This window comes from Miniopterus natalensis, chromosome 8 (genome assembly GCF_054644295.1).
Source record: "Miniopterus natalensis isolate mMinNat1 chromosome 8, mMinNat1.hap1, whole genome shotgun sequence".
Taxonomy (NCBI): Eukaryota; Metazoa; Chordata; class Mammalia; order Chiroptera; family Miniopteridae; genus Miniopterus; species Miniopterus natalensis.
Genome location: NC_142088.1, coordinates 36,391,681 through 36,408,419, shown reverse-complemented (window position 1 = coordinate 36,408,419; position 16,739 = coordinate 36,391,681). Strand labels below are relative to the sequence as shown.

Genomic DNA, 16,739 nt, shown 5'->3' with positions numbered 1-16,739 from the left:
TTAACAAGAGGGAGATGGAAGGTGGGGCGAGAATTTGCTGCCCGGTCCTGCCTATCCTCTTTGGACATGAACAGATTTCACTCTTTAGCTTCAACGTGGGAATAACCATTAGGCGAGATACGCAAAATACTCGAAACTGGGCCCAAAGGATAGGAGAGTTAAGAGGCCATGTATTCCCTGAGATGCTGTATATATAAACATTTAATAGGCTCATGTCAAAATCTGGAAGAAAATTAGATTTAATATTTTAATTTAATATTTTAAAACTGAATATGAAGCACAAGAAAAAAATGCAACTTTTTACTCAAGCACACATTTCACACCTTATGGTAACATTCAATAGCTTTTTAATATCAAGTGGGATATATTACATTTAAATATTTTATTATTTGTAGACAGTCTTACAGCAACAGAATTAATTCTTTCCCTTCATCAAAAAAGCTATAATGAATTATTCTTTCAACTCAAGATTTTACCCTCGCATGACAAGACTATGTTTTAAACCTAAAAAACAAATGCATCTCTTATTCACGTTTATTTTTAAAAGGAGCCAAAAAGATGATCTCCTTGTCTGAGTTATATATTTCAGAAAGGCATAGAACATTCTCCAATATTACAGTGATAATCATGAGAAAGAAGAGGAATTGTCTCACGTCCTTTTACTACAACCTTTCCCCCCTAGATCATACTAAACGCATCCTCCTAAGCTTAATTCCAAGTCTCTGAAAAGGCTGTAGTCTTAAGAGATCAGAAAGGAATTTAAGCTCCAATTCATAAAACATCATTTTCTCATATGGGAACAGCTGGAGATCACATACTAACACCACTCCTTTAATTTAATATTCTGAAGAAACAACATCTGAAAGAGAAATAGTGGGCAGGAGGCAGTGTGACGGCAAATTACATTGATCAATACAATTACTCACAGTCTTCATAACAGGCTTTTCATTTTTCCAGATCTTTATAAGACATGAAATAAAACTCTCAGTTGTCCAAGAGGTAGATGATGAACCCATTTTCCAAATGGGAAACTGAGGCACTGATCTGCCTTACCATGGGCTGCGAACGTGGTCAGCAGCAGAATCAAGAGGAGCAGCAGGAGGAACACGGCTGCCCCGGACACGGGGAAATGCCGGGAACCGTGCTGGGCCCTCCCACCGCCTGCCACCCGTCTTGCGCCAGGACGAGCACAGCCGACGGCACCCTGAAACGCCACTTAAAGTTCACGGCACATCTCTTCTCCAGTGGCAAGCCCGTGAGCTCCACGGGAGGGAGCTTATTTACGGCAGCGTCCTCAGACTCAGGAATGTGGGCTACGTTGAAACCACATAGAATGTATTTCAGTAAATGAGACCAAGACATGAAAAACAAAATTAAAGGGCATCTAATGCAATAATAAAAACTACAACTTCCGTTCAATATTTCTACTGCGATTCTACCAAGAGATGTTTATGAGAACAATTAAAAATACATTTTCAAACAATCGAATTTGAAATGTGACTCACGTCTCTATGCTGTGAGCCTCGATCTGCATGCTCCTAAATTAGCAAGGAGTAAACATAGCATAGTTTTCCTGTTTCATGTTGAGCACACCTCCTTCTAGAATACAAAACTGTATCGTTATCCAAGGCAAATAATTTACCTAGCTCTTCAAATAGATTAAAGTACTAAAGAAAACTGGATTATTTCACAGAACAGTGGTATTAGCCGAACAAGCAATATGGCCAGAATGGAGGTACACTTGGCGGGGGGATGCTTTGTCGGAGATGCAGGAAAAGAAACAACTGTATTGTCCTTTAGGCCGGTGAGAATGACGTCCGTGGGTGCCAACCCCACAGTTACTGTATGAGAAGCCAGTACATTAGCGATACACCAACATAGATGACACACAGCGTTAGCCAGTTTATCTTTGTGATTGGCGGCCTGCAGTTACCTGTCACATGGAGGATGACATTGGAGGAGAGAATGCCACTAGAGTTTTGGGCCCGAGCCACATAGAGGCCTGCGTCTGCCCCGCATACCTTCGGAATAAACACTGAATGTCTTGTCTCCTTGTGTAAAACCTGTAAGTGTCCATCTGCAGACAATTTCTGGCCCTTCTTGTACCTGGAGCAGAGAGTCATTTTTAAAGTCAGGATCACTATTTATTCATGTAATATCCAATTTCTAAAATACATTGCAAAGAGGCCCATCACCACTGCAATATTCTCTAGTAGGAGCAGGAATCCTGCAGCTACCACAAATTCTAATGGGGCTGTTTCTCCTTCACACAGAGGTTGGCAGCTGGTGGCCAGAGAAGTGCCTGATTGGCTCAGGCCATGTTTTTTAAAAATTAAATTTTTTGACAGCATTTAACAATTGGTAAGTTGCATATGGAAATTCAGATATCCAACTACTCTCAAAAACAGACCATCTGGTCACACTGGGGCTCCGTTTGCTCATGGAAATTGTGTGGAATGGGAAACGGTACCCTCCTGTTTGCTCCCCCACCCTTGTCCTTTCAGCTGCTATGGAACAGCAGCTTGTGGCGTCTGGAATCTGTACTGGAGTGACACTCATCTGCCCATTATAGTCATCCCGTATGGTCCACATTGAGAATACCAATGTGCTGTTAGAGGAAGGCCCTTATTCAGCATTTCCTGGAGAAATGAGTCCACTTAATTAATGAATTTATTTCAGTCAAAGAAAATTATTTCTAATTATAAAAGGCATTTATGCAACTGGATTATTACTGTTAATGACATGTTTCTAAAAGCTTCCTATTAACATGAGCACTTAGCTGCATCTTTTTAAAAAGCAAATACTTTGTTTATTTTGTATTTTCTAGACTCTTGTTTACTTACTTATACCCACGTTCTTCTACCCAAGAAGTGATGATGAACCTGAATTGCTTTCTGTTCCTATGGCCTAAGTGATAATTTTGCATTTTTCAGAGTGTCCTAAGAATGCATGATTGCTTGCCAGTTGTTAATGGAGCAAAATTGCAAATCTAAGGACAGATCTTTTTTCACAATAGTCCTTCAGTGTTATAGCTGCAATAATTCTTCAATAATAATAACTAGCCAAGTTATTTGTGATGTGGACAAAACTAAGAAACACTTCAGACAAGATTTTTTTTGGGGTAAACTGATATTTAATGATGAATTAAATATCTTTTAAATTCATAAATATGAAACTCCTGATCTATAAAAACATGCAATTGTAAAAACAACAAAATAAAACAGAAAGCATAAATGACTGCCTGTAGCACAAGTGCAGTTTCTGTTATTAATCTGAGAAACCAGTTTTCTCATAAATTCTTTAGATAACCAATTCACACTTCAAGTACCATCAGTGGGCACACACAATACTGAAACTGATCATTTACTATCTACTAAAGCAGTATGATAAATAAATGCTATTTTACTTATCTTAGTTTAGAAATATAAACTTGTTTCCCACAAATTTCTAACTTTGTCCTCAAATAAATCTACTGAAGGATGAAAAATTTCTAAATGCTTAAAAGTAACCCAATTATTGAGAAAGTTAGAACTACTTTTATAACAACAATATGCATTTCAAAACCTGTATCCTGCTGTTTACTTTTATTAAAACAAATAGGCTAAAAAATAATGTCTCCAGAGTGAAATCATCTTGTTTACAGCTCAGTTATTGCACCACCTTTCAAAAATGGGTTGATTACCTGTCATTGAGAGTAACTGTGAAAGAAATATTTTTATTTCATCTCTCACATTGAAGAAATGCATACAAAGAAACCTTAGTGAAACAAAGGACTGCAAAAGTGGCATGAGTGACTGCTGGGAAGAGAAACAAGTCGAGATAGGTAAATGAAAGGGGAAAACCCAAATTCTTATGTTATTTTATTGAATAAGGGATGTTAAATCAAGAAAATGTCATGCTTATGCAAAAATAAACAATAGGAAAGCATTTCAACCCACCACCTTTAGAAATGTGGAATGTTAAATGGATACAGAAACAGCACGACTAAGTTGCAGTGTTTTTGGAGTTTGTTAAATTATTATATTAGAGGGTTACTTTTTCTCCTTCAGGGTACTAGCCATGCTGCTACTAAGATGAGAGCCGGGGTTGGTGTGAGGTTAAGTCATGCAGAGTTGCAGTACCCAGAATATTAATCAGCTATCCCTCCACCTGTGAGTTAGTGCCCACGAATGATTCGCTCAGAGCTTCAGCTTGTTTCTGGTTACGGCTCATCATTATAGGCTACCCACCATGTGAGTGTAGGCTCTGGAAATCCTGTTACTTCAACTTCCAGCGTCACTGGAGAACCTTCCACGACAGTGACATTAGACAGGAGCCTGGAGAAATTAGGTGCCTGGCCAGCTAGGCTGACCACGCTGTTCTTTGCCGATGTACTTTTAATCTCTTCCTGGGGAGCAGCTTGCCTCTGATAGGCCCGGCTGGAGCCTAATGGAAACCCGAGGCCCAAGGACGCACCCTGGGAAGCATGCAGCCTGTCCCGGGTTTTAGTGCCATTGTTATCAGCATGCATTCCCTCCTGTGTTTCTAGCACACCTTCCTGAGCCTGCGGGTGCTGCGGGAAAGCTTGCTCATGCATGTCACTCGGCATGCTCTCGGGGTGCTCAGCACTGGTTCTGCTGATGGCTGTACTTGTTTCCAGAAATCCTCTGGAGGTTAAGGGGGGCTCGGCTTTGCACTGGGGGTAAGGCTTCTCAAAATGACTTGAAAATGTTTCTCTCTCATCATTGCAAGTATCAGCAAAAGCAGCAGGTGGTGGCAGGCCACACTCCTGGGCCTCCCCTGGACCACTGGCCCCTGTCTGCATCCCGCCGCTGCTCATGTGATGGCTGAGGGACGGGCTGGCAGGCTCCTCTACCTCCATGTCAGATGGTGCGAGGGGAGAATCGGGGCTCTCTGGGAGTGGAGGCAAGGAGATGTCATCGGGCGAGACACACTCGTGTTCTTCTGCTGAAAGCGAGCCTGTGGGCGGGAGCGGGCCTTGGACACCATCCTCTTGGCCAGAGGACAGCTGCGTCAGGTCCTGAGGAAGCTGAGCCGCTCCCGCTCCATTGTTGGCCAAAATACCTGCCATCTGCGCCTGCTCCTTCCAAACAGAGAAACCGAAGCTTTGTGTTAGTCAGTGAGTTTTCTTTCTCTAGGTCTCAAAGACGACTTCAGAGAGACAATGTGAGAAAACCTACAGTGAGGTACAGCTTGTAGCCCTGGCTCAAGCCTTACAGAGCTGAACCACTTGTCTATTTAACCTGGGCACAGTCCCATCCCATGACTGGGAATTGGTAAACCGACCTCCAGGCTCCAAGTGAAACATGATAGGCCTTGTGAAACAGATGACAGAAAGGCCTAGTTATCATCTCGAATGAAAGGCTTGGACTGGATAAATGTCTTTTCAGATCATAACCTGAGGAGAGTCCTTTCACCAGCAAATTCTGCGTTGCTTTCTTTGTCTTCGCCCCACGTGGACACGGCTCCTAAACATCAGAGGCTCCCTTGCTAGGCGAGCTCTCCAACTCTACTAGAATAAGCCCTCTCCTTTCTCAGGAAAGCCACTCTTTTCACGTTATCGTTTTATTGTGGCAAAATAGACATAACATAAAATTTACCATTGTAACCATTTTTAAGGGTACAGTTAAGTGGCAGTCACTACATTCACACTGTTGTGCAATCATCTCCAGAACTGTTTCATTTTTCTGAAGTGAAACTCTGCACCCATTAAACACTAATTCACCATCCTCTCTTCCCCAGCCCCTTCCACTCTCTGTTTCTATGAATTCGACAACTCTGAGTACTTCATGTAGAGGAAGTCATGTTAATGACTGGTTTTATTTTCTTAAAGCCTCTTAATTTTATTCCCACACTGAAAAATATCTACTGAGAGCCTGTGATATACTAGGTACCGTGCTGGGCACTGGAGAGATGAAATGGTGAGTAAAAGTAAACAGGTCTCTGCCTTCATGCAGATGACAGTCTAGTGGGGGATGTAGATATTATTGGAACCATCACGCATTAGGATCTTTCACAATAAAACACACCAGGATACAACAGAAGAGCACCTGCCACTCACCCTCTGTCCCATGTGGAGTGTAAGTCATGCTAGTCATCAACTACTGCTCACTCTGTTGTTATTTCTCCCCACTAATCCACGTCCATCTCTGGCTTAAGAAGTGGCTCAAATATACCCTCTGGTACAGACTCAAAAGGACAGTGACTCTGAAAGAACCTCATCTATCCCAACCTGCTTGTTTTACAAAGACTTCTTTCTTTACCTTTCCTCTGCATTTTGGGTGCCTTTTTACTTAATTAACAATGACTGGTTCTTGTCCCATTGCTACTGCTTGCACATAAGAAAGTTATGTCTTGCCTTGGCTTGGAGTTCTTTGTTTTTGCACATAGTCCTGCTCCTGACATACTTTATGAGTGATTTTTGAGAAATAAATGTGTTTTTAGGTTGAAGATTAGAGGTAAAAAATAAAGCAATGCTCCTTCTACTAACCTGTAGGTAAAAAATAAAGCAATGCTCCTTCTACTAACCTGTAGGCAGGCCTTGTTTTTGGAGAAATTATAAACCCAACTTAGAGAAAGGAGTTTCTTTCAGCCATTTAATAGATGGTTAATTTCTGGGTCCAAAAGCCAGTAGCTCTTAAAAGTCCCTCTCATTCAAATAAACAAACAAACAAACAAATGCATACCCAGTAGGGAATGCCTCTCCTTTCGCTTTTCCTACTGTAGCTTAGCTCTGCCTCTTTTTTATCTCTTTCCGATAGTAGAAGGTTTATTTTCCTTTTCTTAGGGACATTGATCCAACTTCCTATTCAGTCTAAAAATCTCCTCTATGCCATCTGGCAGCCTCTGTTTGAAGATTTTTCCTGAAGGATGTTTTCTTTGAAGATAATTTTATGCTTTACTTGTGTTAAGAATATCTTCCTATATTTAGCAAATATCTGCCTTCCCTCAGTATCCACCAATGGATCTGCACTGGCTTCCTGGAGTCACAGAGATGTCCAACTGCTCTCCTCTTAACACGCCCCTTTGACTACTTGGAGAACTGGTCCCATAGCCTCTCTCCCCCATCTCTGTCTTTGTACTTAGAACCTCCACCTCTTCTTCTGCCTTGACTCCTGGAACTTTGTCATCCTGACCACCTTCTGAGAGGTCCTACTCCTACTGGGCTGTGAGCTGCTTTACAGGCAAGAAATCAGGGACATTTGTTGATCTACAGGTCATCCAGGGGCAGGCAACTCCTTAATGACTTGTTTGGGTAACATTTGCCTCTCTAGAGAAGAATAATGTTTTTTAAATGTGTGAAAATTTTCAAAAAGCTTAGGAGAGAAACTTGAATAAAAGTCCAGGCTAGTCTCCCCACTCCTCACTCCGTCCTGGAGAGGAACTGACTCACCTAATTGTGGGTTTAGCAGAAGAGACTGAACAATCTCAGCTCTCTTGCTGATGTTCTCTCTTTCAGATCTGCCTTCCACCAAATGGGTGCATTTACATTGGCTATAAGGCATGAAAACCTCTGTACAGGAAGCCAGTGGTTCTCTAGTATGCACCCAAGTGGCTGGGTAGGCAAATCTGTCTAAATCAGAGATGAAATTTTGGGAAACCCTCTAAATAAGTCCGAGTCATGTCTTCCAATCCATCTTTTCCTGGTTACGAATTGCTGACTGCTGAGTCTCACTTTCAGAGGGTGCCAACTCAAGAAGGCAATCCAAGAATATTATTTTTCACTCCCTACAAATCCTAAAGTATAAAAATACTTTCTGCAGAAAATACATTACCAGATAACTTCTGGCAATAAAAGAAAGAGAATTTTCTCAAATCTCTTTTTAGAAACTTTTCAACTTATTAATATCCCCCCTAAATGTGTTTATTTCCAGGATTTGTTTACTTTCCAGAATGGGAAGCAATCAGTGGAATCATCATCTCCTTGATCTATACATGTTTTTATTCAAGTGACTGTGTTAATTCTTCTTTTTGTTTGTTTTTATAAGAACCACGTGGGACTATTAATTCACAGTGAGTTTTTAATCAACTAAAATCTACTTTCTCTATCCATCTATATCATTGATAGAAATGCTGAACACTGCATAAGTTAGGACAAGGCCAGATGTCTCCCCAAGGCAAGGAAAGCTGTCTTCCAGGTTGACACTGATAAACTACTTGACACTCTTGGGTACAATCATCACCAGACCAAACTCATTCAGTTCTCATTTTCCCACTTACCTTAAGAGAGATATCATGGGTGTGTTTATCAAATGACTTCCTTAAACCATAATAAATTTTGCCTGTGGCACTAGTCTAGAATTGCCCAGTAAATAATCATCTCAGAAAGCAAAATAAGGTGTTTAATACAAGTTTTTCTGAGTAAATCATGTTGGCTTTTGGCATTTTTGCCTTTAATTTCAAATACAAATAAGCTTTCGGTTTTTAAATCATTATGAAATTTTATAAAAATTCCTTTTAAATCAACTGAGTTATACTTTCCTGGATCTACTAGCTTTCCTTTATGAAAATGGTTCCCAAACATTCACATATACCAACTATTTTTTCACATTTCCCCACCGTGAAACCATATTTGCTGTCAGTTGAAAAAGAGAGGGGGGAAGGGGAAAGTATGTGTGTTTGTGTTTCTAGAAAAAGGTAGTTAATCTATTTATCTCAGCACAGATAGGGCATATTTGTATCAATCTGATGAATTCTGGCAAAAGGGTGGGAAGTTCTGATCTAATTCACTAAGACACAGCTCACTCTCAGCGTTTTGCTCATAACCTTGGTTGCTGTCTTTTTTGTTGATTCCTTTTTCTTTTCCCAACTTCTAAATGTATGAGTAATGCGATGTTGGATTTAGTATCTTTTAGAAACTTAATTAATAAAATGTGATACATTTAATGTTATTCTTTATTATTTTAACTAGTAGATTTCAATCGAGGGTGATTTCGCTCCCCAGGAGATACCTGGCAATTTCTATAGACATTCTTGGTCGTCACAACTGGGTGGGGTGGGTGAGAGGGCAGCTTCTACTGGCATCTAGTGAAGAGAGCCCAGGGATGCTGCCAAATATCCTATAGTGCACAGGACAGTTCAAACAACGAAGAATTCTCTGGGCCAAAATGTCAATAGTACTGAAGCTGGAAAACCCTGATTTAGACCAATCAGAGTAACCAAAGACTAAGATATACGATGAGGGTCCAACAAGATGACCAAGGTTTGCCTCAGAGGAGAACCAGGGTGTAAGTACCTCAAGGTCACCCCACAAAAAAAGGCAGCTCGCTTAATGGGTCTTGCAGCCTGGTGGTTATATAATTAAACTAGATCTCCACATACATTTGACCTGTGGAAGAGGACCTGTAAACAAGCTCTAAGAACTGTATTAACTTCAAGGGAGGATAATTATTTCTCCATGAGATAAGTGCACAAGTGGGGAGATTTTTTTTTTTCAGTCTCAGGTCAAAAGAAATATATTTTATTAATTTGGGGCAGTTGAGAATAGTGTTGATTCTGCTTGTTCTTTCAGTTTCTTGGGAGAGGGAGAAACCAAGGGAGCAGGCAACTTGGCAAAGCAGAGAGTCTGGAGGTAATTATAGTCCAGCAGCTATGAATAGAGAGTGAGCAACTTATGCCGAAAACCCATAATGATGTGATTTAAGTAATACATTTGATATCATGAAACATTTGCATTTTGTGGGTATTTGCAGTTTTTGCTACATGCTTAATTTATCTGCAATGCATAGGTTTTAAAGTAATTTAAAGACTTTTCTAAATAGTTTAGTATTCATATTTCAGTTGGGTTCTACATTTTAGTGCCTGGAGATATCTTAAAGGTAGATTCTATGGGAACAAGATACTATCTAATTTCATGTATTAAGTCTTTCTAATGGGTACTGTACACAACAAAATCATAGCTTGGTGGCATCATAAAGAGGGAAAAGTAAAATCAGACACTGGGATTGATAGGAAAGGACAGTGGGAAAGGCAGTTAGAGATGGGAGACACAGAAGTGGTTTGGGGTGACAATGTGGTATCTGAACAGGCACCCCAGTGTCACTGTAAAATGCTGTGGTTCCAATAGTCATTAGGAGAGGCTCAGAAGGAAAGAGCATAGAGCAAAAGGACTGAGTAAGGGGTATAAAGGCAGTAAGAATGAGGACAATCACTGCATTGACATCAGGAGATTCAATTCAGACAGATAAGAGGCTTCAGTTCACATCTTCATTTTTTGCACTGCACAAGGACTTGAGCCTCAGAACGGAAGTAATGAGTAGCTGAGGCTACGTAGTTTTCTTTACCTCATTCATTTCTTCATTGAATGCCGTCTGCTTATTTCTCACTGGTTCTTTCAGTAGGTCAATGCAATCATTGTGGAAGTCTTCTGAATTCAGCTTCATCTTCAAAACATCTCCCTGATGTACAAAGTGATAGTTAGTGAGAGCCTGGCCCAGAAAAGCTGGAGGAACAATGCCACATAATAATCACTTGGAAGAAAACAGGCCACTTGCAACCTTTTAGTGAATGTATTCCACAAAAGACTGATGTACTCCCATCAGTGATTTATGAAATTATCCCTCCAAGCTCACAGTTCCCCTCCTGCCTCACTCCTTTGATAAAGTTCATTGCCAGTAAAAATTGGCTGGTCAAAGGCCCAGCATGAACAAGTTCATTGTTACAACAGTATGCACCTACAGGAGCATTCTTTAGAGAAAGGCATGATTGTACACAGAAGTTTAAACCATTAGGAGAGTGTAGGGGAGCAGCAATGATGCAGAAATGACTTAAGATTTCTGGTGTAGAACAAAGTAGGAAATCCAGAGAACTTAAACAAGCAAATGTTTGGGAGACTCACGAAAGGAAGGAAATATCACTGAGTGTGTTAAAAAATAAAAAACAGCCCTAGCCGGGTTTGCTCAGTGGTTAGAGCGTCGGCCTGTGGACTGGAGGGTCCCAGGTTCGATTCCCACCAAGGGCACGTACCTAGGTTGCAAACTCGATTCCCAGCCCTGGTTGGTGTGCAAGTGGGAGGCAACCAATAGATGTGTCTCTCTCACATCGATGTTTTTCTCTCTCTCTCTCCCCCTTCCACTAACTGAAAAACAATGGAAAAAATATCCTCAGGTGAGGATAATAAATAAATAAATAAATAAATAAATAAATAAATAATAAATAAATAAATAAATAAATAAATAACACAATTACGCTTCATGTGGGTGATGACATGGCACCTGCATTTCATGGGGCCCTGTCTTAGTCATGGAAGTAGAGAGGTTTGCAGGCTGCTGTGGAGATAGTATGAGGGCTGAGAAGACTTGGTGAAGGTGAAAGGAGACACGGGTACACCGAGTGACAGAACACCAGTTTAGAATGATGACTATACTGCAACAGAAGTTTCTCTATTCCACCTGGAACATGGTCATTACATGAACTTTAAAGAAAAAGGCATGCCCTTCAAAGTACATATTCTACACTGACTCAGAAGATTTGGGGAACACATTTCAGGGGAAATTCAACTTTAGCCTCAATTCTAAAACCTAAACTAGTTTGTATCACTGGTCACTCTGCGCTAGTACATACTTGATACCTAATTCCAAATGGCAGTTGCTGTGGAAAGGACATTAGATCTTGAATCCTATCTGAGTTCAAATTCCAGGTCCACCACTACTGACTGTGGGGGCAAGGAAAACACTTTTACCCTCTTTGAATTTCCCTTTGAAACAAAGAAAACACATTTGCCTTATCTCCATCACAAGGTTATTTGGAAATCGCTGATGTAATTATGTATGAAAATCCTTTGTAAATCTCAAATCACTGTACAAATAGAAAGGATTATTATCACTATTTCAGCCTTAACAGGGATTTCTGGGCTACTTTTTAATAAACCCTAAAAAAGAGCCATAGTATAAACCTTGAAAACATAAAAACTAGGCATGTATGCTTCTCATGCAAACATCTGTAAGTATTTGTAAGCATTCTTTGACAAGCTTTTATTCAAGCTGTAACTCATAAGGGCAATGCTGATGCTGGTTTCTCTTTCCAGAAAGGTCCTCCCCATTTCTATCCACCCAGATCAAACCTTTTTGAGTTATTGCATGATTCTTCTTCTCTGTACAATCCTTTGAGTTTTTACTACAAATGTCAAAACCCTTTCTGGAGAAACTGCTTTAGGCAAAGCATAGTATAAATGTGTGACATGCTATATTGAAGAGAGCCACAGGGTTTCCTCAAATATAATCAGGTAGGAGAGTTGGGGATGATAGCGATAGTTATACTGATGATTATGCCAGGAAAACACAGTGCTAGGAGAGATCAGAGAGGAAAGGGGCTGTGGAAGAGGCAATATTTGGCCTTGGCTTTGAGAGATGGTAGGATTTAGAGAAACACAGAAGGTTATGTCTTTGAAGTAAAGGTTTAGAAGCAGGAAACCTGGGGATGTGGGAGGAGTAGATGAGTGAGACAGGAACCTACAATGACTGTGGAAACACAGAGGTTTGGGAAGACAATCAGCCTCAGAACAATGGAAAGCCTTTAATCTGAACTTTATTTGGTAAGCAATGAAGAGTTTGTAGTGAAGTGTGCTGAATGTAAAAATAATACCAGCAGAACTGTATTCAGGAAGGGCAATCTAGCTGGAGAGTATAATTAGGAAGCCCCTGACCACTGCAAAAGAGAATTCAAGTGATGGGTAGGAAATGAGAGAGGGTCTAACCCTTACTACAGGAGGGTAGAAGGAATGGGGAATGAGGAAGTGTAGAGAGGGAATGGCAACAGCTTTCAGGAAGAACAGCCATGAAGGTGGAAAGCTAGAAATGGCTGTAACTTTAAGAGAATAGATTTTATTAAGTGGATCTCACTGGAAGATGCACAACATCAATGAGAGGGATGTTGTAGACAACAGGGAGCAAAGCAAGAGAGGAAGCAGTGATTTTTAGGCTGCTGTGTATCGGGAGCCAGGAGAAGAAATGGATCCTCAGGGGGTGGGGTGGCGGTGGGGAGGAAATGATAAATGTTAAAAAAGATAATATAAGATATATGGTACATTTGTATGTTACTGGTGGCATTATAAGTGTAAAACATTTATGGAATGCAATATCAATATATATATTAGAAACATTAACAATTGATATTTCATATATACACATATGAAGCATTAATAATTTCATACCCATTTACTGAAAACTGAAGAATTTATGCACAGGTAATAATACAAAAGAAAGAAAAAAGCTACATGCATGAAAATGTTTATTGCAGTGTTATTTAAAATGGTAAAGAAATTTTTAAAAAAAAATCTAGATTCTTAACCAACAGAAAAAGAATTTGGTTGAATTAAAAGGTTAGAAAACTGTTTTTGAATGGAACTGGTATTCAAATTTATGAAATGGAAATTCATACAGAAAGACATTTGCTAGAAATACCTATAATTCTGCTCTGAACTGTAAGAGCACCACTATGTCTCAATAAGAACAATGATCACAACAATAATCACAGGTGTCACCCATTGTGTAAGTGTACCACAGCTTTTTTATCCACTCATCTCCTGATGGGCACTTGGGCTCCTTCCAAATCTAGGATATTATAAATAATGCTGCGATAAACATAGGGGAGCATATATTCTTTCAAATTAGTGTTTCGAGTTTCTTTGGATATATTCCCAGAAGTGGAATCTCTGGGTCATAAGGCAGTTCCATTTTTTTTTTTTTTTTTTTTTTACCATGCGGAACACTAAACTTTATTCACTTTATTTATATATTTAACAGTTCTAAAGTATTTACTTCTTGCTTTGACAAAAATGAAAAATATAGGAGCACTGACTGACTCCTCTTTAGGAAAAAGGGTTATATGTACAGCTACGGAGAATTATGGCTCCTCCTTTACATACAAAGGAAAATATTAATAAAAAAGTGCTTCATTGATCAAAAAAGGGCTAAGAGCTGCAAGCATTTATTCACACTGTACATCAGACCCAAGAAACTCGTATCATAACCTCTTGGCACCTGTCACTAAGAACTGCACAATCTTCAATTAGACTGACTTCTCCCTATCTGCACAGGAAGACCACACAGATGTGGAGAACTACACCCTGTTTCACTAAATTCAAACTCCGAGCAACCTCCTGCCACTGGGAAGTCAGACACGCGCTCAGATGCTCTTGGCTTTGCCTGGACTAGCGGTTGCTCCAGGGAAGGCTTCTGGGCCACAACTTAACCATACCCAGGCACACATAGGAGCCACCTTCCTGAGACAGAATTTGTCCTTGACCAGGGCACTGCTTCCAGAAAGGGTCAGAAGAGTTCCCTGGTCTCATCCCCACTGCTCACCACAATCTGCCCTGTTACCAGTTAGCAGCTTTTAGCAGAGCCAAGCATGGCCCTACCCCCGAGAGGGAGGGCAGGCACAAAACATGGATGCCAACCAAGATTACAAGGCACAAACCTAAACTCTCCACCCCTCCCCCAAGCAGTTCCACTTTTAATTGAGGTAATTCCATACTACTTTCCACAGTGGCTGCACCAATCTGCATTATCAGCTGCATTTTTACACACCAATAATGAAATCTCCAAAAAGGAAACTAAGAAAACAATCCCATTTATAATTACATCAAAAAATAAAATAAAATACCTAAGAATAAACTTAAGAATGTAAAAGACCTGTACTTGAAAAATTATAAGACACTAAAGAAAGAAATTGAAGAAGATACAAATAAGTGGTCACATATACCATGTTCATGGATAGAAAGAATTAATATCATTAAAATGTCCATACTACCTAAAGCAATCTATAGATGCAACACAATTCCTAACAAGATACCAGAACTATAACAAATATTCCAAAAATGTATATGGAACCACAAAAGACCTCAAGTAGCCACAGAAATCTTGAGAAAGAAGAACAAAGTTGGAGGAATCACGCTACCTGATATCAAACTATACTACAAGGCCATAGTACTCAAAATAGCACCATTTTTTCTATGCCATAATGATTAGTTTAATAGTCTCATGAAGTTAATTGTTCAATGAGTATAATTACCTGAAGATTAGTTTTATTTTCTCTGAGGCCACAATTTAGAGAGAAAATAAAAACTTATGTTAATTATTTATGAATGAAAACATAAGGCGACTTAAAACAGATTTTCATTTGATTTTAATGGCACACATTTATCTTTTAGGATATGATGCATGAAAATGTAAACTAGACACCTTAATTGTGTTTAGCTCTCATTCTCAGCAATGTTTTTTCTCTGCAGTGATGGAAAAGAAACTGAATTAATTATCAGAAACACCCAGATAATTATGTTGGAAAGCTGTGAGACAAATGTGCACATTATGTCCCTTGAGAATTTCCTTTAGAACATCTTTGCACCAGAAGACACTTGATCAACACATTTTTATTTATACCTCTTGAAAATACATATTCTGAACAGACATTACCTTCAGCTTTTCTTCTAGCTCTGTGAGAGAGCCACATAATTCAGTAATAGATTCAAGAACCTCTTTGTGCTTTGCCACTATTTTTTCAGCATATTTCTGTCCTTCTTCAATGCCTGGAGAAGAGAAGGAATAAAACTATTTTTAAAGGTTAAATCTTTGGCAGAAAAAACCCCAGGCATTAATTTACCTCCCCAATGTCTGGTGTAAGGGCTGGTAGATAGTAAGTGCTTAATAAATATGTGCTGAACAGATAAATGAAGGCATTTTTTGAGAACCAGGTATTCTAGAAAATGCTTACATTTACTGTACCATGTCTCTTTTATGTAACCTAAATAATGATGCTATATTAATATTCTTAAAGCTCAATTCCAATCAGTATTCTCCTGTTCATAATGTTCAGTGGTTCTTTGCTACCTAGAAAAGTATGCATTCAAGGCCTCCATAATATGGCTTTAGCTTGCCTCTCTCAAATGTGTATCACGCTAATTCTCTCACAAACTTAATCTCTGGCCAAGCTGAACAAGCAACTTTTCCCTCAAAATCCTCACAGCCACTGGGCATTCTTTCCCATACTGGGAATGCCCTCCCCCCCAGTCCCTGGTTCTGCTGTCAAAATCCTACCTACTTTTCAAGCTCCACTTTAAATGCCAACATTTTCGTGAAAATGTTTCTAATATTTCCCAGCTGCACTTTATCTCTCCCTATTGGAATAATAATAAAAATATCTACCATGTAGTGAGTGCATACGCACTTCATATGCATTATCTAATGTAATCCTCCTCAGGTAGGTTCTCTTGCATTTTACAAATGAGGAATCTGACTCTCAAAAGAGCCTCTTCAGGTAACCCAGACAATAAATAACTGGAGGACCAGGCGTCTGAACCGGGACTATTAGAATCCAAAGTTTACTCATAGATAGAAAGCAAGCAGACAGCTGGGGGCCAGAGGGGTGTTGGGATGGGAGGGTTTGAGCATAAAAGAGAGAACTCATGGACATGAACAACAGTGTGGTGACCGCAGGGCTGGAAGGGTGGTGGGTGGAGGTGGAAGAGGGCATAGAGGGATAAATGGTGATGGAAAAAATAAAATTAAAAAAATAATCCAAAGTTTAGGCTAAACTATATTGCACATCATTATGGGCTGAATTGTGGTCCTCCCAAAATTCATATGCTGAAGTCCTAATCCCCAGTATCTTAGGATCTAACCATATTTGGAGATAAGGTTTGCAAAGTGGTAATTAAAAGAGGCCATTAAGGTGGGGCCCTAATCCGATACGACTCGTGTCCTTATATGAACAGGGAGAGACAATGGGGTGTGTGTGTGCCC

The 16,739-nt window shown here is 39.8% G+C and overlaps 1 protein-coding gene across 1 annotated transcript in view; it reads right to left on the bottom strand.

Annotated features, from left to right (window-relative positions):
- Positions 1-1,187: 1,187 nt before the first annotated feature.
- CCDC141 (coiled-coil domain containing 141) overlaps positions 1,188-16,739 on the bottom strand; it is a 153,776-nt gene continuing 138,224 nt past the window's right edge. Inside the window, exons 21-24 of the mRNA XM_016210723.2 lie at positions 15,414-15,526; positions 10,284-10,397; positions 4,230-5,083; positions 1,188-2,106 (exon numbers count right to left, since the gene is read on the bottom strand). Of these exons, the coding sequence (XP_016066209.2) occupies positions 1,839-2,106; positions 4,230-5,083; positions 10,284-10,397; positions 15,414-15,526 (1,349 nt within the window). The 3' untranslated portion in view covers positions 1,188-1,838. The remainder of the gene's footprint in view (positions 2,107-4,229; positions 5,084-10,283; positions 10,398-15,413; positions 15,527-16,739) is intronic.